The sequence below is a fragment of the Cibotium barometz genome, chromosome 40 (genome assembly GCF_041138505.1).
Source record: "Cibotium barometz isolate CiBa-2024 chromosome 40, ASM4113850v1, whole genome shotgun sequence".
Classification (NCBI taxonomy): Eukaryota; Viridiplantae; Streptophyta; class Polypodiopsida; order Cyatheales; family Cibotiaceae; genus Cibotium; species Cibotium barometz.
The window spans coordinates 1,777,183-1,800,830 of NC_141085.1; the positions used below are offsets into that span (position 1 = coordinate 1,777,183).

Sequence of the window (23,648 nt, forward strand, 5' to 3'; positions counted from 1 at the left end):
CAGGAAAACCAGCCCTTAAATGGTGCTGAAAATGGTCCAAATGGACAGCCAGAGATGGCAGAAGATATCCCTATGGATATACCACAGTTAGAGGAGATACCGGGCATGATATTTCAGCCTTATGGCATGGAACAGGAGCCGCCAATAGGTGATATGCAGGCTGGACAGCAACCTGCAAATGATGGTCATTGGGTACGGAGGTCCACAAGACCCTCCAGAGCCCCTGACAGGTTTGTTCCAGGGGTTGACTACTTGATGCTTATTGACTGTGGGGAGCCCTCATGTTATAAGGAGGCTTTACAGAGGGCAGACAAAGCTCTATGGGAGCATGCCATGAAGTCAGAGATGGATTCTCTGCATAAAAATGGAACATGGAAGTTGGTGCCTTTGCCTGCAGGCAAGAAGGTTTTGCCATGCAAGTGGGTATACAGGCTCAAAGTTGCACCAGATGCAAAGCCAAGATACAAAGCCAGGTTAGTGGCTAAGGGCTTCAAGCAGGAATATGGTGTGGACTTTGAGGAGATCTTCTCTCCAGTGGTCAAAATGACCACACTTAGAGCTGTGTTGGCTTTGGTTGCGCATGATGATCTGGACTTGATTCAGATGGATGTGAAGACTGCTTTTCTTCACGGTGATCTCCATGAGGAGATATATATGCAACAGCCAGAGGGTTATGCAGTGAGTGGAAAGGAGAAGCTTGTATGCAAGCTGAAAAAGAGTCTTTATGGGCTCAAACAGGCACCAAGGGAATGGTATCATAAATTTGATACATTCATGAAATCTCAGAAATTCAGGAGAAGTAATATAGATCACTGCTTGTACACCAAGAAAGCTTTGGATGGCAGTCTATTGATTCTCATCTTGTATGTTGATGATATGTTGATTGCCGGGAAATCTCGTAAGGAGATGGATACCTTGAAGCAGAGGCTGCATCAAACCTTTGATATGAAGGATTTGGGTGATGCAAATCACATCTTGGGTATGCGGATACTTCGGGACAGAAATCAGCATGTGTTGTATTTGTCTCAGAAGGAATACATTGGCAAAGTTTTGCAGAGGTTCAATATGGACGGGGGGAAGAAGACTAGTACTCCTTTGCCTCCATATGTGAAACTCAGTGCTATGGACAGCCCACAGTCAGATAGAGACAGGGCTGATATGGCCAAGATTCCGTATGCTTCAGCTTGTGGCAGTCTCATGTATGCCATGGTTGCTACTAGGCCGGACATTGCATTTGCAGTGGGAGTGGTTTCTAGATACATGGCCAACCCCGGCAAGAAGCATTGGGAAGCAGTGAAAGGTGTCATGAGATACCTGAAGGGCACACAGGATATGTGCATTTGCTTTGGCAAACAGGATGCATTAGTGCATGGTTACACGGATTCGGATTATGCCGGTCATCCAGATAACCGGAAGTCTACTACCGGTTATGTATTTACATTCACAGGAGGTGCTGTGTCATGGATATCCAGGATGCAGAAGTGCACTGCCTTATCTACTACAGAGGCCGAGTATATTGCAGCCACAGAGGCTTGCAAGGAGGCATTATGGCTATCTCGGTTAGTGGTTGATTTGGGCTATACAGGGGATATTCCATTGTTGCATTGTGACAGTCAGAGTGCCATCCAGTTGGCAAAGAACCCTGTCTTTCATGCAAAGACGAAGCATGTGGATGTGAAGTATCACTTCATCAGAGAGGTGATAGAGAACAAGCAAATTCAGCTTGTTAAGATTCATACGGATGACAACCCGGCTGATCTGTTGACAAAGAGTTTGCCTCTGGAGCGGTTTGCTCATTGCAGACACTTGATGGGCATTGGATGAGGCCATTTTCAGCCTTGATATGGCCTTGTATATTATCATGTACATGCTGATTTTTTTTTTTTCTTTACTTAAGGGCACTTTGCCTTTAAGTGGGAGGTTGTTGGGGTAAAGGCGTTATGCCCACCCTTATAGTGTGTATAAGCCCATAAGTTATAGTACATAGTACACTTAGTACTTTTAATGTACTAAGTGCACTATGTGTACTAGTGCAATATACATGTGTGATAGGGGAGTCACACACTTATGCCTCATGAGTTGACTTATCCCCACAACTCTCTCTCTCTCCCTTGTTCTTCTCTGTGTATGTCTCCCACATGACCTAACCCTAATTCTTCCATCACATAGGTGACAGCTTCTTCTGGGTAAGAAAGTACTTTAGAGTTTGGTGATCAGTCTTGACCAACAAGAGGAATGGAGTTTTCCCGAACTCCTACTTCTAATGCAATATTCTTTCCTTTATGAGTAATCTTGATTTTATCTTCATCTGGGCCGTACACCAGTACAGCTTTGACCTTGCGCATCCAAGGCATTCCCAGCATTACATCACACCCTTGAGTAGGGCCTATGAGAAAATCCACATGATCCAAGTAGTTTCCTATGTGAATTCTCAAAGGATCCTTCATAGGGACAACTTGTGCTTGTTGACCAAAAAGTGTGTGAGCAATAGTGGGTATATCTTTGTCTCCCTCCATTAGGCCAATGGATTTGGCCACCTCTTCAGAGATAAAGTTATGAGTAGACCCAGAGTCAATCATAACTACCACAGACTGATTTCTCAACTTACCAAATGCCTTCCATGGTTGTCTTTCTTTCAGTGGGCAAAAACTGAGTTCTAAACATCTCCTTGAACTCCTCCCAAGTTTTTGGATTGAGATTCTTGGTAACAAGTATTAGATACCAATTACTATTAGCAATTTCTTTAAGATGTATAGCTACCTGATGGAGTTTAGATTCTTCTGAGAAGTTCCGGTTCTTGAAAGCCAAATTAAACTCTCGGATGAAGGCTAAGATCTTTGAGATGTCACGGTCCTTCCCATCAAAGTATGGTAGTTTCACACTTGGATCTCCCAGCTTGCAGGTCTCTTTCTTCTCTTTCTCCTTAGTATCTTGAACAGTTGCCTTTTTCACCATCATGGGTGACTCTGTTGGTGATATATTAGAGGAAGCTATGATGTAGGGCTCCAAGAAAACAGCTTGCCCAGATGGATCGGGACCAATGATTCCCTTCTCATAGAGGTATTCCTTCGCAAGCAGCATAGGATCACCTAAATCTGATTTCTTCACATAATCTTTAAAATGAGATACCTTGGAATGGTTGATGGCCTTCTTTGACACCACCGCTTGCACATCTGGATCGGTCAGCAGGTCCTCCATTTCTTTGATTCGGCGAAGGAGCACCTCCTCACCATAGGCATGAGAATTACGCCGTATTTCTTCATTTTGGCCAAAGGATCTTGAAGTTCGTGGGAGAATCACCACTTTGCGTTGTTTCCCTGTCAGCACCACCACCTCTTCTTCTTGAAGAAGAGACTTCCATTGACTCACCAGGATGAGCCAGCGATCTTGATCTCTCTCTGTGGGTTGACATCTTCTTCTTTAGCAGCAAAAGGCTTGTTCCCAAGGATTGTCTTCAATCACCAACAAGGTAGGGAAGATAACACCGCTCTGATACCACTGAAACTCGCTGAGGTTGCGTAACAAGCTTATCACTACTAAATCACATTAATCCACTTTTAACCATGGCTGAAAATTGAAGTAAAACTTGTGAACTTTCAGCCAACAATACTTGAGCCAAATAGATGGAAGAATAAATGTGTGTGTGTGTGAGAGAGAGAGAGAGAGAGAGAGAGAGAGAGAGAGAGAGAGAGACGACATAGCATAGACACGAAACAGCCGGGTCCCTTCACAGGAATATGAATTATTCCTCCAAAATTTTACAAGTGTATGGGCTGATTTGAATCAGCATGGTACCGCCATCAAACAAGATAGAAAACAAAGCCTTTGGAATCTCCTAGTTTGTATGTGGTGGCCTACCACACACACACAAGTGTTGGAGAAACTCACCCGTCTGTGTGTCACCTTAATGGCCTACCAATGGGTCACACAACCGGTTATCTTCTCTTGTGGCAAGGATGCTCACAAGAGTGAAGTCCTTTGATGAAGAAAATCAGCAAGCTCTTCTTCAACTCTTCAAAGCCTCTTCTTGAGTAGCACCTCCGTCTTCACATGATAGCCTTCTCTCTTGAAAAATGGTTCTCTACACTTGGTAGAGAAGAAGCTAGTCTTCTTGTCTTCTTGCTCTAAAAAATGCACAAGTTTACATGAACTCTCCTCTTCCAAAATGAAGGGAATCACCTCCTTTTATAGGTGAATTCCTTGCTAAAAAGCTTTCTTAGTTCAAAACAGAAAAAGATTACACATGTTAGGTTGCATGGGAAACTTTTACACATGTTTTAGTTTGCATGGGAAACTTTTACACATGTTTAGTTTTGCATGGAAAACTTTTACACATGTTTAGTTTTGCATGGAAAACTTTCCTTTGTCAACAAATAGAAAGAGTTAGTTCTCTTTCCCTCTTTGGAAAATAGAAAGAGATGCTTATAACTCAAGTTCTAAAACGAATTTGCATGTGCAACTGAAGAGATAGTTGCTGAGATGGCTTGGGTGAGTCTTCACGTCACCTCAAAAAAAAAAAAAGTCTGGGAGGATTTTCGACCGCTTTGATTCCGATTCCAGTCTTTGTTTTCCCAAAAGATGAAGGGAAAGACCTCAAAATTGACCTCCAACTTAAAAGGTACATATCTTGTAAAACTTGATGATGGAAAAAAGATCCAGTTAGCAGCAGGTTTCCTCTCAGGCATAGCTTTGCTTTGGTGGAAGGAACCCAACCCTAAGCCAACAACTTGGGCACAATTCAAAGACGTCTTCAAGAAGGAATTCCTCAAGAAAGAGGATGATTATGATGTTGTTGCTCGGTTTACCGCTTTAACCATGACCTCGCAGCACCTCACTTATGAGGTCTACCTCCAGAAGTTTAGGGACTTGCAAATGAAAGCTATAAAGATGGATCCCACTACTCTTTTGGAGTTCTTCGTAGCTGGTTTATCAGACTCATACCGTTTACAGGTTAAAAATGCCAAATGCAAAACCTTGGACGAAGCCATTCATTCAGCTCGTATCTATGATGATACAATGGTCTCTTCCAAGTCTAAATCCGTTACCGAGCAAGGGAATAAGCATAAAAGAAAGTTCTCCTCACCTATGGCTAACACGACTGAAGGAAAGTCTTCGGACCAACCTTCGAAGAATTCAAGTTCGACACCAGCGAAGAAGAAACGACTCCTTAAGGCTTTAAAGCTCAAGAAGGAGGGACGTTGTTTCATCTGCGAAGAAAAAGGACACATGCGTAACAAGTGCCCGAAGCAAAAGGGTGCAAAGACCAGCGTAGGACCCAAACCAAAGGCAGCTAACCAGTTGTCTTTGACAGGTACGTCAGTTACTGTACTTTCTCACCCTAGTACATGTTCAGATTGTTTGTTCAACTCTAAAGTTTTTCTGGCTTGCATGATCTTCTCCGAGTTTATGGAGAAGTGAATGGCCATAGAATGCACATTCTTCTAGACACTAGCAGCTCACAACTTTGTTAACTACAAACTTGTGCAGAAATTGAGTCTTGATACGACACCCAGCGATCATACCTATGAGGTACGCCTACATGCGAGAGGGCAAGTATGGGATCGAAAGGTGGAGATGCTTCTAATCCAGATTCATGACTACAAAGATACTCTGGAATGCTATATTATGCATCTAGAAAATGTAGACTTGTTATTAGGGATTGAGTGGTTTAAGACTCTTCAAGTCGAGATAGATTGGTCTAGTCATATTTTTTCTTTTCAGTATAGGAACATCGAGTATAGTATTTTAGGTGATTGTATACATCCTTCTCAGGGACCTCTTGTAAATACAGTTGATTTTGGAAATATAATGGATTCTTCTTTGTATACCGCTTTCCATTGTGTATTGATTCCACTTTCTTCATTTCTCATACCTTCCATGGATGTCAATGAATTAAGTGTGTTTGAAAGCAAAGAATTACAGAAGATACTTGATTCGTTTCAAGATGTATTTCCTAAGGAACTGCCATCGGGTTTACTACCTGAAAGGATAGTAGATCATCGTATTGACTTGATCCCTGGTGCCCATCCTGTTAGTATTCCACCTTACAGGATGAGCCAAGCTGAGGAAGATGAGTTGGCTAAACAACTCCAAGATTATTTGAGGATGGGCCAGATCCGTCCAAGTAAATCACCTTGGGGTGCACCTGTGTTGCTTAGGAGAAAGAAGGACAACACCTGAAAAATGTGTATAGATTACGAACAAGCTGACAATTAAGAACCGTTATCCTCTCCCTAGATCAGATGACCTGATTGACCGGTTAGCAGGAGCGAAATATTTCACGGAGATAGATTTACGTACTGGCTATCACCAAATATGTATTCATGAAAGGCATGTCGAAAGAACCGCCTTTCGGACTAGGTATGGCCATTACAAGTTTCTCGTATTACCTTTTGGGTTAACCAATGCTCCAGTCACTTTCCAGCAAATGATGAACGATCTTTTTCGTGAACATTTGGGGAAATTTATGGTGGTGTTCTTGGACGATATTTTGATATATAGTTGTAGTCTGGAGGATCATGTTAGACACCTCACGATTGTCTTATCTATTTTAAGACAGAATCGACTATATGCTAAATTAGGTAAATGTGAGTTCTTTATGACAGAAATCATTTACTTGGGACACAAGATCACTAGAGATGGATTGAGCATTGACCATGACCGAGTTCAGAAGGTTCTGGATTGGCCTATACCGCGAACAGTGAAACAACTTTGTTCTTTTCTCGGTTTTGTTGTTTTTCTTCGAAAATCTGTGCGGGAGTACTCTCAGCTCACACTACCGATGACCGACTTTTTGAAAGGTCGGAGACGTAAGTCAAATCAGCCTATCACTTGGAATAACGATTCGGATATAGCCTTCAGACTTTTGAAAGATAAAGTCAAGGAAGCACCTATCTTAGCATTACCCGATCCTAGTCGGCCTTATGTTCTTGAAATTGATGCCAGTGACTGCGCCATCGGGACTGCTCTATTTCAAGATAGTAGACCGGTTACTTTTGAAAGTAAAAAGCTAGACGACACTCAATCTCGTTGGCCAGCCCTTGAGAAGGAGCTTTATGCTATGATTCATGCTCTCAAGGTTTGGAGACATTATTTATATGGCTCCAAGTTTGTGGTATTGATAGATCATCAGTCAATCAAGTATGTGTGTGATGCGGATGATTTGAGAGGAAAGAAAGCTCGTTGGGCTGAATTAATGCAAGATTTTGATTTTGAGATCCGTTATTGGAAAGGGTCCATGAATAGTGTTGTAGATGCGCTTAGTCGAATTAGAGAGGTGAATACTTTGTCGTTCACCGAGATTTCTACCGACTTATTTCAGTCATTGAGAGGGCTTTGCAGGACTGATAGTTATTTTGGTCCATTTTGGCAGAAGATCCAGGACGGGAGCTCGTTGATTGACCAAGACTCAATGACTGAACAGCCTACCATTCAGGCTGCAGGAGCCCAGTGGATGATTCGGAATGGTTTACTATTCCCTAATGACAAAATTTGTGTACCACAGATCTCGGACATTAGGTCCAAGATTCTTAAGGAGTGTCACGACGCTCCTTCTGCTGGACACCCTGGGGTACACAGGACGCTATCATTAGTAAAACACACTTTTTATTGGCCAAACATGAAAGGGTATGTAGAAGATTATGTTCTCAAGTGTCAAATTTGTCAGGCAAATAAAGCTGGACGCTTTAGACAAGCTGGGTTGTTGCATCCTTTGCAAATCCCAGGTAATAAATGAGAAAGTATTTCCATGGATTTTATTACCGAATTGCCAAGAACACATCAAGGCCACGATTCTATTTGGGTTGTGGTAGATCGCTTGACAAAAATGGCTAGATTTTTACCGACCCGGAAGACTATTACAGCTACGCAATTAGCACGACAATTTATCGAGCAATTGTTTAGATTGTACGGGTTACCGCAGGACATAGTCAGTGATAGGGACTTAAGTTTACGAGTGATTTTTGGAAACTTGTTTTTGAGAAGTTGGAAACAACTTTGAATTTGAGTTTCTCAGATCATATTAAATCTGATGGCCAGACTGAAAGAGTGAATCAGATTTTGGAGCATATGCTTCGGGCATATGTATCCAAAAGACAGAGTTCATGGGAGGATTATCTTCCTATGTTAGAATTTGCATATAACAGTACTAAGCATATGAGTACAGGTTTTAGTCCTTTCATGCTTATGTATGGTTTTCAACCTAGATCACCTGTTACAGTAGGATTCTCAAGACTTCAGCATGATGCAACACGTAATTTTTTGCAAGATATGCAAGAAATGTTACAAGTTACGAAGGAATATATTAGAAGTGCTCAAGACCGAGACAGATTTTATTCTAATAGACATCGTTCACCCAGAGAGTTCTCTGAAGGAATGATGGTGTATTTGCGAGTTCCGAAAGATTTTGAGACTTTACGGACAGGTCGATCTTCGAAATTATCCCCTAGATACTGTGGACCATTTCGTATTACACGAAGGATTGGTTCAGTTGCATATGAATTGGATTTGCCTTCTCATGTGAAAGTTCATCCTGTATTTCATGTCAGTAGACTTAAGGAAGTACTGGGTGGAACAGACTAGTTAGTTACTTAAGAAATCATAGATATCGAGGACATGACATTTGTTCCACACGAACCTGAAAAAATTCTTGGATTTCGTGAAAGAAGATTGCGTAATACGCTTATCACGGAATACAAGATCAAGTGGAAGGATCGTGATGAGGAGGACGCTACATGGGAGACATTGACTACTCTTCAGAGATATTACCCTGGCTTTTTAGTGAGCTCAGGAGTGAGCTCTTAGAGGAAGGGGAGTATGTCATGTGCACAGTGTGTATCTACCGTGTGCTACACGCACACAAGACTAGCTTCGAGGTTTGGGGAAGCTTGGAGCTAGGCAGGCTGATTGGCGAGCTGAGTTAGGGAAAGACTAACGGGCGGGCATCCAAGTATGGACGGGCGGGCGCCCAAGTGTGGACGCCCGATGACCGGCCAAGAGCCTATAAAAGGGTAGTCATTAGTCATATAGAGTCTCGCGTGATTTGTGAGAGATCTATGGTTTGGAGCTTGGATCTAGTGCAGACGTGCACTTGCTTTACGCAGCCGAGGCCGGCAGCAATCTCGAGGCCCGCGAGGGTACTTTGTGGCGGTATGGGGCGTCGCGAGGTGGAGATTGGTCGGTACGTCAACCTAGTTAGCTCAGCTCGTGGCTCAGTGGGGACAGCCAAGACTGTGGGCTTGCCTACGGCTGTCATGGTTGGGAGGTGAGTCAGGCCTACACCCCCTTGTTGTTTGTTTGTTTGTTTGCAGGTTTCGAGTCTCGTACCAGGAGCGTTCCACGAGGAGATCCGGTGGGGATTTGACAGCACGGGGACATGGTGGACAGTGTGAATGGCATTAGTTTGGAGTTGAAAAGGAAACCCATGTGTGGACAACCCCAAGTGTGAAGGGGACAAAGAGATTTTAATTTAAAAGGTTTTATAACCTTTGGTGGCCCAAAAGCTAATTTGGGCTACTCCACTTTTGGAGGATGCGCCTCTTTTTATCTCATGCTTTTTGGGAGGCGCCTGCTGGATCTGAAGCATATGCTTTTTGGTGTGGTTTTCCTGGTGGGCACGGCACGCGTGTGCTTTTTCGGAAGGAGGGCTGGCGGACTGAAGCGACATCACATGTTCTCTCTCTGTCCCTCTTCGCTTGGCACACAGGCAGGTTGGATTGCGCACAGGGCTGAACTCATGCTATGCACGCTTTTTGGAGAGAGGTTGGCTACAGCAAAACTGCAGGAGTGCTTTCTCTTTGGAAGGGCTGGCGGGCTGGCCTACAGGAATTGCAGGGCTGAAAAGCATGCTTTTGGATTCCCTCTCTCTGGTGGAAGGCGGCTGCAGGACTGCTTTCTCTCTCTCTCTCTCTCTCTCTCTCTCTCTCGATTGGCTGCACGTTACAAGAGGCTAAACAACACGTTTTTGGGTTCTCTCTCTCTCCTTGGCACAGTCGCATGGGTTGGATTGCAAGAGGGCAGAAATGCATGATTGAGCAGGAAACAGACAGTCGCGTGGGCTTTTCTCTCTCTCTTGGAAGGAGACATGGGGCTGATTTTTATGGCCTGTTTTGGGTTATTGGCTGCAAGTACAAGGTAACCTGTTTTTGGGTTATTGGCTGCAAGTACAAAAGGTAACCTGGTTATGTTTCTTGGCATGGGAGCGATGCAAGCTCGCATGGTTGCATGCTCATGGAGGAGATTGTTTTCTTCCTGTTGGAAAGGAACAGAGGGACCTACAATTATGGGCATCTCTATGTTTCGAGATGTTTTATGAGGGAATAGATAACTAGATGTATGCCGTTGTTGGCACTGTTGTTGAATGGTGCTGTGAATGGTTCTGTATGGAAACAAGACAAAGGTTTTAAAGGGAAACAGGGCTAAGGGTTTCACGTGGAAACAGGTCGTAGGTTTCTCGAGGAAACATGTTTATGGTTCTCCAGGAGATAGGTCACATGCAGGCAGCGGTTACAGGAGTGGACACATGTTTGGTAGAGCCTTGCTACTGATTGGACAGGGGACAGGGAATCCATGGCAGAGATGGATAGTACCCTTCCTTGGAAGGTAGAGAGGGTTGGTATAGGTGTGTCGACTGAATGGTATGCTGTGCTGTGATGCGAGTTCTCTTTTGGGAAACGGTTTGGGATGCAGAAGCATTGGATGTGTCAGGGTGTGATGCAATTCATAGGGTGAGAGGCTATGGATAGTTGTGGCTCCTGATCATGGGAGAAAGCTTCTGTATGCAGGACTCATGTGAAAGAGTCTTTTGATGTGAACAATGGCTGGATTTGTTTGTGGATGCGGAGTGGATATGAAGCCATGATGTAGAGTCTTTGCAGGCTTAAGGAGTTCTACTGTGACGGCTGAGTTTCGAGCCTTATTGTAATCAAAGCTATTATAATCAATTAAAGAAATTCCGCAAGGGACGCCACTGCGTTTTGGGGCCAATCGGTGTCCGTGTACTGTTTGCAGGAGCACTCTAGCTCCCCCTGTTTGTTTTCCTTTTCTTGATCTTCAAAGGTGTTGAAGTATTTTGTGTGCAAGTTTGTTTTTGCACCGCCCTTTGGTTTTGTCTGAAGACCAAGGTCGGTTTACACCCCCTGGCTCCCCTCCCTTTCGTCTTCAGCTCTCCTCTTAGCAGCTTCCTCTGACCCGACTCCTTGGGAGCCCCCTCCTTCCGGCTCTCTGGAGCACTCCGGCTGCACTGGACCCGCAACGGAGGCAACCGGCGAGTTCAGTCTACCGCTTGATTCATCGTTTCTTGGAGTCATTTTTGAGATGACCATCACCGCGACGAGGGCTCTCCTACTAGAGTCGCGAGTGGCCTCCCCATGGTTTGTGGGGACAGCCAGTGGATTACAGTTTCTTTCGATGTCTCCCTGTCGAAGAAACTGGTTTTTTTGAGGAGACCGTGGCTCCCGTTTGCAATTGTGGGTATTTCATCACTCCAGGTCCACGCCAAAGAGTGGTGCAATGATCTTCTCTTTTCCTTTGAGTGCAACACCTAGGATGGAATTGGATACGTTGGTGTTTGCTACCATCCAAGGGAAGGCAGTCGAGCTCTCTCATCATTTGCATGATCTGCGCATCATCGACGTGCTTACCCATCTTTGGCCTTTGGCTCGGATGGAGTTGGAGGCTCGGGCCAGAGTGATCAGGACGGGGAGGTGGTGTCCTTTAACTGGGAGGTGCTACTTTTTGTGTTCCTTCATATCTCAGTAGTAGTCCCCCTTCTCCCTTCTACAGATAACTTGCATTGTGACAGGTGGAGCCCAGCATATGCTTATTCCCAGGCTCGGACCGAGTGGCGTCACATGGAGAGCCATTCCGTGCCCACCTAGCGCGTATTCATCCCTAGGATTGACTATTTCTCCTCGTCAAAACCCACGCCCAAGACTGTTCGAGTGGAGGGCAGTTCCGATAGTTCCGCTTCCCATAGAGATTAGATATGCGGATTGCCTCATGGGTTCATCCATGGTTTGGGGGGGCCTCAATGCTTTCAGAGGCGTGGCATCCTTAGAGGAGAGCTTCATAGAGCAATAGTGGGGGGGCCCATTGATATTCTCTTCCTCTAGGAGCACCATCTTTCAAAGGGGTGTATCTGCCCGCTGTAGAAAGATTCTACTGGGTAGGAGTCACACTTTCTGGTCTCCCTCTTTTGGTCCCTTCGGGATGCAGGGGGGAGTTTGTATTTCTGTGAGCGAGCAGCTTTTGCCGGCAGTAGATGGCTCAAGCACCATTGACACTCGTCGGGCTTAGTGTGGGGAACAATCAGGATTGTTGGAGAGGATCGTGTGGGCTTTTTAAATGTATATGCGCCGAATGCCGCTGTAGGCAAAGCCACCTTTTGGAGTACAATTCAACGATGTTGAGCCGGATGCTTCTGTTGAACTCCGCAGGCAGGATGTGGGTTCCTTCGATGGCTTCGCTCCACCGTGCTCTCCCGATGTGCCATGCGGAAATATTACTACAAATCTCCCATCTCTAGTTCGAACCAGGAGTCCAGTGGCCAATAGATGGAGCTGGGACTGGCACTATCGAGATGTGAAGGTGAGAGACCTGAAGGGCTAGCCCCCCACCTTCCTCTTCATAAGCCATTACAACCTCGGCCTTAGTGGCCCAAAGGACAGTGCCCCAAGTAATAGCGGGAAGAGGCCCTATCCATAGTGAAGATACGGATAATCCGCTGCCAAACCTGCTAAGCATTCAAGCAATCCTAGAGACAATGTTGTTGAGACTCCTGGGGATGGCCACATCTCGGATATGATGCGTGACTACCTCTAATGGCCAGCCACATGCCAACAGCCAAACTCCTATGTGCTAGCAACCACAAAAAGAGAGTGATCTTCCGAGGTTGAAAACTATCCCAGAGCCTCTTCCAGAAATCTGAGAGAAAGTGCGGTGAGAGGCCATGTGACTGCCAATGTCCTGTTACTGTCGGAGTGTCCTCGACCTCGGGCACTGGATCCTATGGCCAAGCCGTGCAGTGTATGCAAAAAATGGGGTACCCAAAGTCTCTTCCTTGTCTGCAAGATCACACCAAGTCCACTCCCTTCGAGGCGCGTGATGGGCCGACTCTCCCAAATCCATAAACGCTAGTCTCTCCCTGGCCACCTTGGCCGGTGGTGGGTCAATGTGCCACTCAGGTGCATGGAATCCGATCACCGTCACCCTTTGTAACGTGCATCCCCTAAAAGTCCTCCAAGGGGGGCTCTGATCTCACTAATCTGCCATGAGGTCCAATCAAAAAGGTGAGCAAGGCGGAGCTCTTATCCGCACCATGAACTACCAGGAGAATATCATGCCTGGTGAACACTCCCAGTTGCTGCGGGCGAATAGGGTCAGAGATCGGGGTCAACCGCTCAAGAGGAATGGTAGAGTCAATGTCGAGGATGAGTCTATCCTTGCCCCAGATCCCAGCTCTCCTAAGCCACTGGGGGGAGCTGTGTGAACGTAAGCCAATCGCCAAGGGACCTAGCAGGGTCCATGCTCAAAGCTCCCTAGGATACATGAGGGCCATCCCCTAGCACGTGACCACTAGGTAAACAGATGAGGGGGTTCCAAATCAAGGGCTTTTGGAGATGCTCCTTGGAGATGGAGCAAACTGTTGAAGGGCCGGCCTGAGGTGATCCCAAGCTCGTAATAGACTAGCTGCAAATCTTTCCTCAAATGCTGGGCTAAAGCCACAGACGCGCATCTCTGTGAAGATCCGTCTAGTGCTCTGCGGCCAAGGGACCCCGTACACTGAATCTAGTGCTCTGCGGCCAAGGGACCCAGACTCGGTGCATGGGTGCCAACCCAAAAAACACATGACTTGTGCTAGTTGATATGTGCACCGGATGCATGGTAGAAGATCTCGATTGCATTAGTGAATCTCTGGAGATTCCCCACGTCTCATGACAGGTATGCTACCGTCTCATTGGCCTCCTGTGAACGGATAGGTAGCGCAACCCCTGTAAACCAGTCTCCTTCTAATGATCACCCACTACGCTCGCCTCGTGACTAAGGTGGTTGAGTCAATAATTGCTAGTAACAGGTGCTCACAAACGGAGATGCATAACCCGCCTTGGATCTCAGAGGGGCCAAAGCCATGGGATGAGAAGGTATGGCTTTTGCCCTGGAGAATCTTCCCGCATTTGTGTGTGCGACCCTCGGAGAGATGGTGCTCCTCAAGGAAGAGTATGTCAATAGGTCCACCGACTACGGCTCTGTGAAGCTCCTCTCTAAGGATCCCGTGCCTCCTCAAGCACTGCGGTCCACCCAAACCCTGAATGTTCCAGGAGACAATCCACTATCTAAGAGTAGTGGGAGGCGGAACTGTCGGAACTGCCCTGCACTCTTAAGGGTCTTGGGCGTGGGTTTGGGTGGTGAGTAATCACAATCCGTCGTGGGGTGAAGCCTCACTAGATGGTCACAAATCGTGCCCTCCGTGTGGAAGCACTCTTGCCGGGCCCTGGAGTAGGCTTGTTCTAGTCTCCACATGTCACAATGAACATATTTGTAGGAGGGGTACTGCCATCGAGACATGAAGAAAAACAAAGGGGAGAACCTCTAGGTTGGAGGACACCAACTCCCCACCATGATTCTTGTGGCTAGAGCCACCCAACTCCATTTGTGCCAGCGGCCAAAAATGAGCGAACATGTCAGTAATCCGTAGGTCTAACAGATGGTGGGGGAGAGCTCTCTATCACCTGTTGGTGAATAGTGGCAGACTCCATATCGTCCTTGGAGTCGTGCTCAGGGGGAAAGAGAAGATCATTGGACCGCTCTCCTGTTGAGAAAAGTGGTACCAAAGTGTAGCACTAAAAGATTTTCACAAAATGAATAGGTCGGAGGTCCTCCATCACCTTAAGGTTTTGGGGTCTGGATGGCTAGACCCATGGGCTGAATTGTAACCTTTGAACCATGAGAGAAAGCCAAGAAAACATGGACAATTTCAACCTCTCATCTAAGAAAAAAGTGGACAAGTCGACACCAAGGGGGGTGTTGAGAAAAGTGGTACCGAAGTGTAGCACTAGGAGATTCTCACAAAATGGATAGACCAGAGATCCTCCATCACCTTAAGGTTTTGGGGTTTGGATGGCTAGACCAATTTGTGGAAACCTCCAGTCCAGTGCGCATTGGTGTGAACACAACTAGGATGGGTGACCTCCTGGGACTTGGTCCCCACCCAATTTCCAACATCTCCATGGTAGATGGCCTTGAGTGTTGCAAAACCACATAGATGCGGACGGGAGCCACCGTCTCCTTGAAAATACTTGCTTCTGCAACAGGAAGACACTGTTATCCATGGGCTGCCCCAAAACTACCCCACGGGGGGGGGGGGGGGGGGGGGGGGGGGGGGGGGGGGCCGGGGGGGAACGGGGAACCGGTGAGTGCAGAGGGAAAGAGCTGGCTCTTTGACACACTAGTAGCAGTTGCAATCATTTATGGGGCCCCCTTTTGGGGACCATATCTAGGGGAGGATACTACAAGAGGATGGAGGGTTTGCACATGATGTTTTCATGCATGATTCCCGCCACATCATTCTTGCAGAGAGTTTGGAGTAGCACCCTTGGTTGTTACTGCACTCATCTAGAAGTTACATATCTCTATCGCATCTACATTAAGGATAGAGAAACCAACTACCCAGACTTTGAATCTAGACAACTTATAGGGTAGGGACAGGATAGGGCATTGTATGCAAGTTTGCACGATGGCTCCTCCCACATTGTCTCTTCATGGATCATTTATCGTCATTCCATTACAGTCTAGATACACCACTATTACCTCTTACTATACACTGACTCAGCTGCTTTGACCTTGTACCCCTACATATCTGCAACACATGGCTAGACCCGCTAGAGCTTCTCACAAAGCCATCTTTACCGCAAACACTTTTTACGGATAACAAATGATGGTATTATTTAAAGCCTCTCCTAATAGGAAACGGTCGTTTCCTCGCCACACGTTGCAAAAGTCCGTTTCTCGGGAGGAACCTCTTTTGTTTACATTTCCCCATTTTCTAATCTCACTGAGGAATCCTTCACGGTTTTCGCGTGGTAAGTTTTGATTTCTCCAATTTCCTTTGTTTTATCTATTAGATTGTGATCTACCCCAAGTTTCTCCTCTATTTCTCTCAAATTTTTTCATCATTTCTATTAACATCTACTATGTAATTTTAAAGACATTCTGTTTCCTAGCTGTTTCCGTTTCCTAATTTCAAGCCATTTCCGTTGTGGAGACATCATCTGTTTTTGTTGCCATTTCCATTTCATGCAACTATGGTCTCATTACATTGTTTGAGAGTGGAGATTGGGAGAGCAAACTGCATTGCAAGGGAGGACATGATTTGTAGGCTCTGCTCCATTGGGGAGGTTGCGACAGAGGAGCACTTTCTTTTCAGATGTGTGGTGTACTATGAGATAAGAGGGAGGTTCTACTGTCTCTTCAGGGGTAGTTTCAGCCCATTGCCCGAGTCATTGGCTATCAGGACCAGGGCTGGCGACTCTGGGGGAAGAGCATGCACCAATGGTCATCTCAACTGGCTTAGTAAAATGGTGTGTCAGTTGCCACACCGAGCCAGTCTACTATCTCCTCTCCCGATCGGGCGCGGCTGGGCATGCGTAGGAAAGGCAGATGGGGGGGTCTGATGAAGCCCACGTGGTGTGTGTGTGTGTGTGGGGGGGGGGGGGGGGGGGGGGGGGGGGGGCGTTGGGGGGGGGGGCGTTCATCATTCCAATGCTCATGGGTAGAGGAGATGACCAAAAAGTGAAGAAATGATAAAAAAAAAAAGGGTAATTACTCACTAATCATAATTAGCGTACGCGAAGTAGATGATAAGCAAAGCATAAACATTGAGAATCATGGCTCTGATACCATGTTGGCAAATCACAGGATGATCAACCCTAGAGCTATGGAGGTTGAAATCTCTCCATGGTTGTAGAGCGAGAAGAAGAGAGAGAGGAGGACGCTTGAGCACACAAGAGAGATCATGTTGGGCAAATACAAGATGATCGTATTATGATTGAAATGATTAAACCACGAAGTACAATACCCTTTTATAGGCATCAAACCCTAACTTTTGACTCTAACTAAGAGGTTGTTCACACCTAGAGTATTCACACCAAGTTGGCTATAGACCTAATGAACCATATGCCCATATCCCCAATGTCACATGGTATTTTGGTGTATTATTTCAACATTTTTCTCAACCTTTTTCGTCGTTTCTATTAACATCTATTATATAATGTTAAAGACATGCCGTTTCCGTTTCTTTGTTTCAAGCCATTTCCGTTGCATGCAACTATGGTCTCATTACATCATTTGAGAGTGGAGATTGGGAGACAGAGAGTGCATTGCAAGGGGGGACATGATTTGTAGGCTCTACTCCATTGGGGAGGTTGGAGACAACTTTCTTTTCAGATGCCCGGAGGGAGGTTCCACTGTCACTTCAGGGATAGTTTCGTCCCATTGCCCGAGTCATTGACCAGTGCTGCCTGGGCCTCTACCTGATGGAGCTACACAGACACAGAGATCCTCTTTATAGAGAGCCTTGACTCCCAAGCCCAGGCCCAAGGCACTTCACAGCCACCTATCACCAATTTCCTTCAACAGCTCATGGATGGAGAAACTTGGGACCACCGTAGGAGCCCCTAGACGATCTCACCAGGACAGGTCGGGCAGTGCATGCTGACAGCATCAGGGATACCCCAACCAACATGCCATCCAGGAGTTACATTGGAGAAGGCACTCTAGCACATTGTGCGAGACTTCCATGACCCATTGGACCGAGATTCCTCTGTACATGACAGCTTCGAACCCGAGAGATCCTTCAGAGACGTAGGAATGCTCCACCAAGGGAGATAAATGTAGGCAGCCTGTATGAGGTCATAGATGAGGAAGAGACACGTTGATCCCTATTGGCTACACATTGAGATGCTGGGTCTTTTTAAGTTTATCCTCAGTACATGATGTAGTCACGTCTCTTTCTCTCTCTCTCTCTCTATCTCACACACACACACACACTTTTGTATCACTTTTGGTCTCATAGACCCGTTGGGTCTTTTAAAGACGTTTAATATAACTCTACTACGACATCAGAGCCCACCACCCGTACCCACGCTCCATCTCCACGCCCCATAGGAGTTCTTAGCGCGAGAGCTCGATCCATTCTGCGAGCCAGATGTCCCCGACCCAGAGCATCGGGACCCTCCACCACACAGAGACAGATTCGTGAGGTTCTCCGTTGACATGACACGCTCCCATCACAGAGGCCTGACATTCACTCAACCATCAGATAGGTTCTGGCCGCATTAGCTGATCACAACATATCTTACTCTACATAGGATCATTGTTGATCACATGTATTGTCAGATGTTTTCATTTACTTTTTCTTTCAGTTTTCCATGGCCTAGTATATTTATGGTACCATTGTATTACTTTTGGTCTCATAGGCCCTAGGGTCTCCGTAGACGTTAATATAACTTTCTTTCTCTCTCTCTCTCTCTCTCTCTCTCTCTCTCTCTCTCTCTCACACACACACACACACACGCGCGCGCGCGCGCGCGCGCATAGGAGATGTAAGAATTTACCACCAAGGTAAATGTAGACAGCCTGAATGATGTCATAGATGAGGAGGAAACACAATGATCCTTATTGGCCACATAGAGGGTTTGTACTTGAGATGCTGAGTCTTTTTTAAAATAAATTTATCCTCACTACATGATGTAGTTGCACACACATGCGCGCGCACACATGCACACCCAAAAAAGGTAATTCTTACAAATTCTATGGGATACTGTTTATTGTGCTGAATTGAACACATGCCCACTTTTTTTTCACACAAATAAACATGAGCTTTAGCTGGTGTCCTCCTGATTTGTTGCTTTGAGCATCTAACTTCATCTTGATTGTGTCAAGTGTGCTCTTTTCTGGTAATCCATTGTTTCATGTTGATAATAGGGCGCATTAACTCTTGCCGGCTGCAACATCTGTATGGCTCCTGGATCGAAAGGATCTCAGCTTTTGATCTGTGCTTCTTGTGACTCTAAAGCACCAGTTAGTGCAGAACCAGTGAACACTGTTTGGGCTTATGATCATAACCACAGTAGTGAATCAGGCGCTGTCCTACAGGTGACGATGGAAGCCTCAACACCTGTTATCAGGTTTGATGAGAACGTCTTTGAAACCGATCTACATAAAAGGTTCACAAATGTGAAAGATCCAGCACAGTTATTGTCCGAGGCAAAGCGGGCGGGCATCCTTTCAGACTGGTCCACCTTGGCTCTCTCAAAACTATTAGATGAATTGTCCATGGAGTCGACAGGCAGTGGAGAAGGTAGTTTGCAAAAGAAAACAGAAAAACATTTTGGTTGTGGTCAACGCAAGCCTACAGATTTGAGTTCAGGAATGCAGGTTCCTTGTGGTCATGCATGCTATTTCATGAACCGGTTTTGGATTGCTTGGGGGAAAAAACCAAAACATATGGCAGAATCTGAGGAGAAAGCGTCTGGTTTGCAGCTTTTATTCTCAAACCCATTCCGATGCTGCAGGATTCAGTATGAGTCCATGCAACAGACGAATGCATTATGGGTGCGGTACATGAATGATAAGGATTGGGTTTTTCTTTCTCAGTGTGCAGAGCAGGGATTGTGTGTTTCTCATGGGGTGACTCTTCATGGTGCATCCAAATGCTGTCGGATTTCAGCTACAGACCTTATAAATTTCAATCCAGAAGGGCAAGGAAAGGATAAAAGTTTGCAGAAAGTGTGTGTTTTACCGTGCTGCTTCAACTCCTTGGCTACGAAAGCACAAGAGGCCTTGGCTAAGTTGAAGAGCATTCCCCTTCCTGTAAGAAGGGGATTACCTGTTTTTGTGACAGCTCAGGGAGCCCTTCTTGGCATTCCGGTATGTTTGATACTCTTGCTTGCTTTGTTTTAAGCAATTCTTCCAATGAAATCCACTCACACATTCAAGCCACTGCTACTCATACCAAGTGTCTAGCTCTACAAGGTGACAAATTACAGTTTACAACTAACTTGTGCATGCTTAAATGTGTGGTACTACTATTTGGTGAGCTCAGGTCAAGCGAGGAACCTAGTAAGACATAGTGCTAACTTTCTTTTTTCAATGTGCAGAGTCTGCAGCTTAGCCTTTGTCCCAACATTTGGGTTTCTTCGAGATTTTGTCCAAGAGTTCCACTTGGAGGTGGCCATGCATTGTGGTTATAGATTGCATACATCAGGAAGTGGGGATTTTATGTTACTTCCTTGATGTCTCTTTTACACCTCAAGGTTTTTTGTGCAGTAATCTTTATTTACAGGAATGTGATTCACCTGCCAAAACATGCTTAAAATCCCAGCACACATTGCCAGGTGGAAGATCTTGGACAAAGCTCTGGCCAGATACTTGTTAGAATTAGTAGCTTCTGAAAAGGTCCTTATGCAGATACTCTCCTCTTAGGGCGTGTACCCTCCAGCTTTTATCACCTGTAAGAAACATACTCTTTTGTGGAGATAAGGGTAGTTGATAACATGTGCATGCTTCCTTTAAGCAAGTCATCATTCATATCAACTTTCATAAAGCACGCTTAGAATTGTTTATAGTGAATGGCCATATGCTCTTGAGATGTCATGTGGCTTGCTGTTTGTAGGTTTTGGACTGCCATTGAATGCCAGTGGTAAGACAAACTTTCAAGAGGTAAAAAATACAATGTAGCACTTGGTGGATTCAATGGTTGTTCTTTGAGGAGAGTACCAGAAATCTTTTTGAATGTTGATAAGTGGAACATAATATTGTAACAAAGATACCAGCAAGTCCTGGAAAAATCATTCCTCCATTGTAAGATGTAAGACTTCCAATGATAGCTTGTCCATAAAACAGATTGTTAGATTAAATTCGCCATTATAATCTTTAGCTCATCGCTTACTCTCTCCCCCCCCCCCTCCCCTCCCCCCCAAAAAAAATCCCCCATGGACGCAATGTGAGAAAATGACAATGCAAAAGCCACCGAACTGCCTCCTCGGACTGCAGCATTTGGGACATGGCACTCTATGCCTACGCTTTCGGTACTGTAATGGCTACCCTTTGAATAGGAAAGCTGGCCCCTTGAAGAGATCCTACACATTGCACAGATTGTGTTTTTGGCACATATGTATACCACTCTCTAAGGTGGGCAGGCAATGAACATCTAGGAAGAGGAGGTGATAGTGCTGCAGACATCTCCTTTGGCAGGATTCTTGTCTCCACATGGCTTCATGGACTTGATGAAGATAACCCTTTTTTGAGTTAGGTCATGCCATTGCAAAAGTCAGTAGAAAATGTATTGGCTGAGCGAGACAAGTGCTAGCACTAAAAATATAATGGAGAGTAGGTACATCAGCTGGCATGGACATTCTACCATGGATGTGGGCATCCAAGCTTGATGAAGGTAATCCTTTCTTGTAAAGTTCGAACATTGGTTGTAAGAGTTGATTGTAAGCATTGCTACTCTTATGATTGAGAGAGGGTACGTCAGCTTCATTCTCTACCATAGATGTGGGGATCTAAGCACAGAAGAAAACTGTAGTGGATCCAGCCGCAGATTCACATGTGCAATAATACCAGTATGCAAGGAGGAATGGAATTCTGTAACTGTGAGACATGCGAAGATGAGACTCCTTTCATTGAACACAACAGAGTTGGTGTCATTAAAAGCTTTGATTCATATGCGCAATAATATAGGTATGTCCAAGTTCAAATTCAAGTAAAAGTCCAAGAATTCAAGTTCAGATAACTCCATGCTCGTACACGAGGTACACAGGAGATGTGTGTACATGATGAAGTATATGTTGATCAAACTGTAGGTTCTGTTGTCCAAACTGGAATAGGGACATCGCACAAGAAAGCTTGTAAGGAGACGAATGCACCAAGACAAGTTGATGAAACAGTATGGCAGCCACCAAATGGTACAAAGCTGTGGTAGGCGTAGTTCAGTAAGGGATGCACAGCAGCCCGTCAACGGCCAGTACGGGTGGCGGAGGTTCAAGTTGGGTAGGAGGCGCAGGCGGCGTTGACAACTGTACGGTATGGCCAGGTGGCACAAAAGCAGCACGTCCAGGCGGCATTCGTTCAGACGGTGGTACACAGATGGTTCAGGCGACAGATGGTGCACAGAAGGTTCAGGTGCATAGAAGGCTCAGGTGGCAAAAGAGGCTGGCGGCTGCTCTGATTCTGAGGGCGGCTGCGTTGGTGGAGACACTGATGCTGACAAGTGGCAGCAGCAGCACAAGTGCTGGTTGGTGCTGGCAGCGCTGCTGGCTAGTGTTGTTGGTGGTGCAGGTGGTGGTGCAGGCAGCGTTGCTGTACAAAAGCTGAGAGAAGCGGTGCAGATGGGAAGAGCAGGCGGCAGAGATGGTGAAGGCAGCACAGAAGGGTACAATAGAACTCCAGCAGGTTTACATAGGCAGCCAGCAAGATTTTGATGATGACGATGATGAAAATCCCCAAGCCTTGTTCAACGGCTTGTCACTCCCAGGATCTTGATGATGATGATGAAGTTGATGACCTTCAAACTCCTTCAATGGTCTTGCTCTTGGGGCTACAAGAGAGGTTCAAGCCTTTTTATATCTGAGGAGATCCTTGCTTTTTGCCAAAAGCAATGCTTTTGCTTTGCTTTCTTCTTTTACTTTGCTTTTAGTCTTTTCACTTAGCTTTTCCCTTTTTCACTTTATACAATAAAATACTACTCATATATGACCAGCTTTTCAAAGTTATTTTATGCTTTTCTTTTCTAACTTTAGGGCCTTGCTTTTTGGCCTTGGAGATGCTTTTTGAAAAAGCGGCTTTTAGCTTTCTAGTTTGGCTCAGTCTCCTCTTGCCAGTGGTGCTCCTGGCTTGTGGTCAACCTAGCTTGACTTTTTTCTTTTTCTTGCTTTTTTGACCAAGACTAATGCTTTTTCTTGAGCAAACTTTATGGTCCTTGTCCCCATGCTTTCTTCCACCTGTCTGGTGTCTGGGCAAGGGTTCCATCATGTGAAATAGAGCTAGGAGGGCCAAATAGTTACATTATGCTAGTAGGAAATGGAATGCCCTAACTGAGAGGCATAGATGGCACTCCATCAAAAACGTCATCAAGCGTAGTGTGATACACTTCTTGCCAACATCCCTTTGATATAATCCTACTTCTTAGACCATCGGTGCCAGAGTCTGACTATAGGCTACTGTACGGTGAGATTGTGTGGGGGTGATAGAGTTAGAGCTACAAACACCTGCATGTGAAGAAAAGATGCATTTATGCATTGAGGAACATCAAAAAAACTCCCATCACTATCCACCACAAAGGATTTCTTGCAAAATAGTGTTTTACATGGAATGCCACCAAACTGGAATGCCCTGATTGAGAGGCATAGATGGCACTCCATCAAAAACGTCATCGAGCGTAGTGTGATACACTTCTTGCCAACATCCCTTTGATATAATCCTACTTCTTAGGCCATCGGTGCCAGAGTCTGACTATAGGCTATTTTACGGTGAGATTGTGTGGGGGTGATAGTGTTAGAGCTACAAACACCTCCATGTGAACAAAAGATGCATTTATGCCTTGAGGAACATAAAAAAAAGCTCCTATCACTATCCACCACAAAGGGTTTCTT

The 23,648-nt window shown here is 45.5% G+C and overlaps 1 protein-coding gene across 8 annotated transcripts in view; it reads left to right on the forward strand.

Moving 5' to 3' along the window:
- The window catches only part of LOC147615100 (uncharacterized), a 121,149-nt gene extending 100,237 nt beyond the window's left edge, over positions 1 to 20,912 (forward strand). For 7 of the 8 annotated variants that reach the window (XM_086779070.1, XM_086779067.1, XM_086779072.1 and 4 more), the window contains 2 exons: positions 18,979 to 19,923; positions 20,154 to 20,912. In XM_086779070.1, coding sequence (XP_086635196.1) covers positions 18,979 to 19,923; positions 20,154 to 20,246 — 1,038 coding nt within the window. In that variant the 3' untranslated portion in view covers positions 20,247 to 20,912. The remainder of the gene's footprint in view (positions 1 to 18,978; positions 19,924 to 20,153) is intronic. The other variant, XR_015262746.1, reaches the window with a different exon arrangement.
- The last annotated feature ends 2,736 nt before the right edge of the window (positions 20,913 to 23,648 follow it).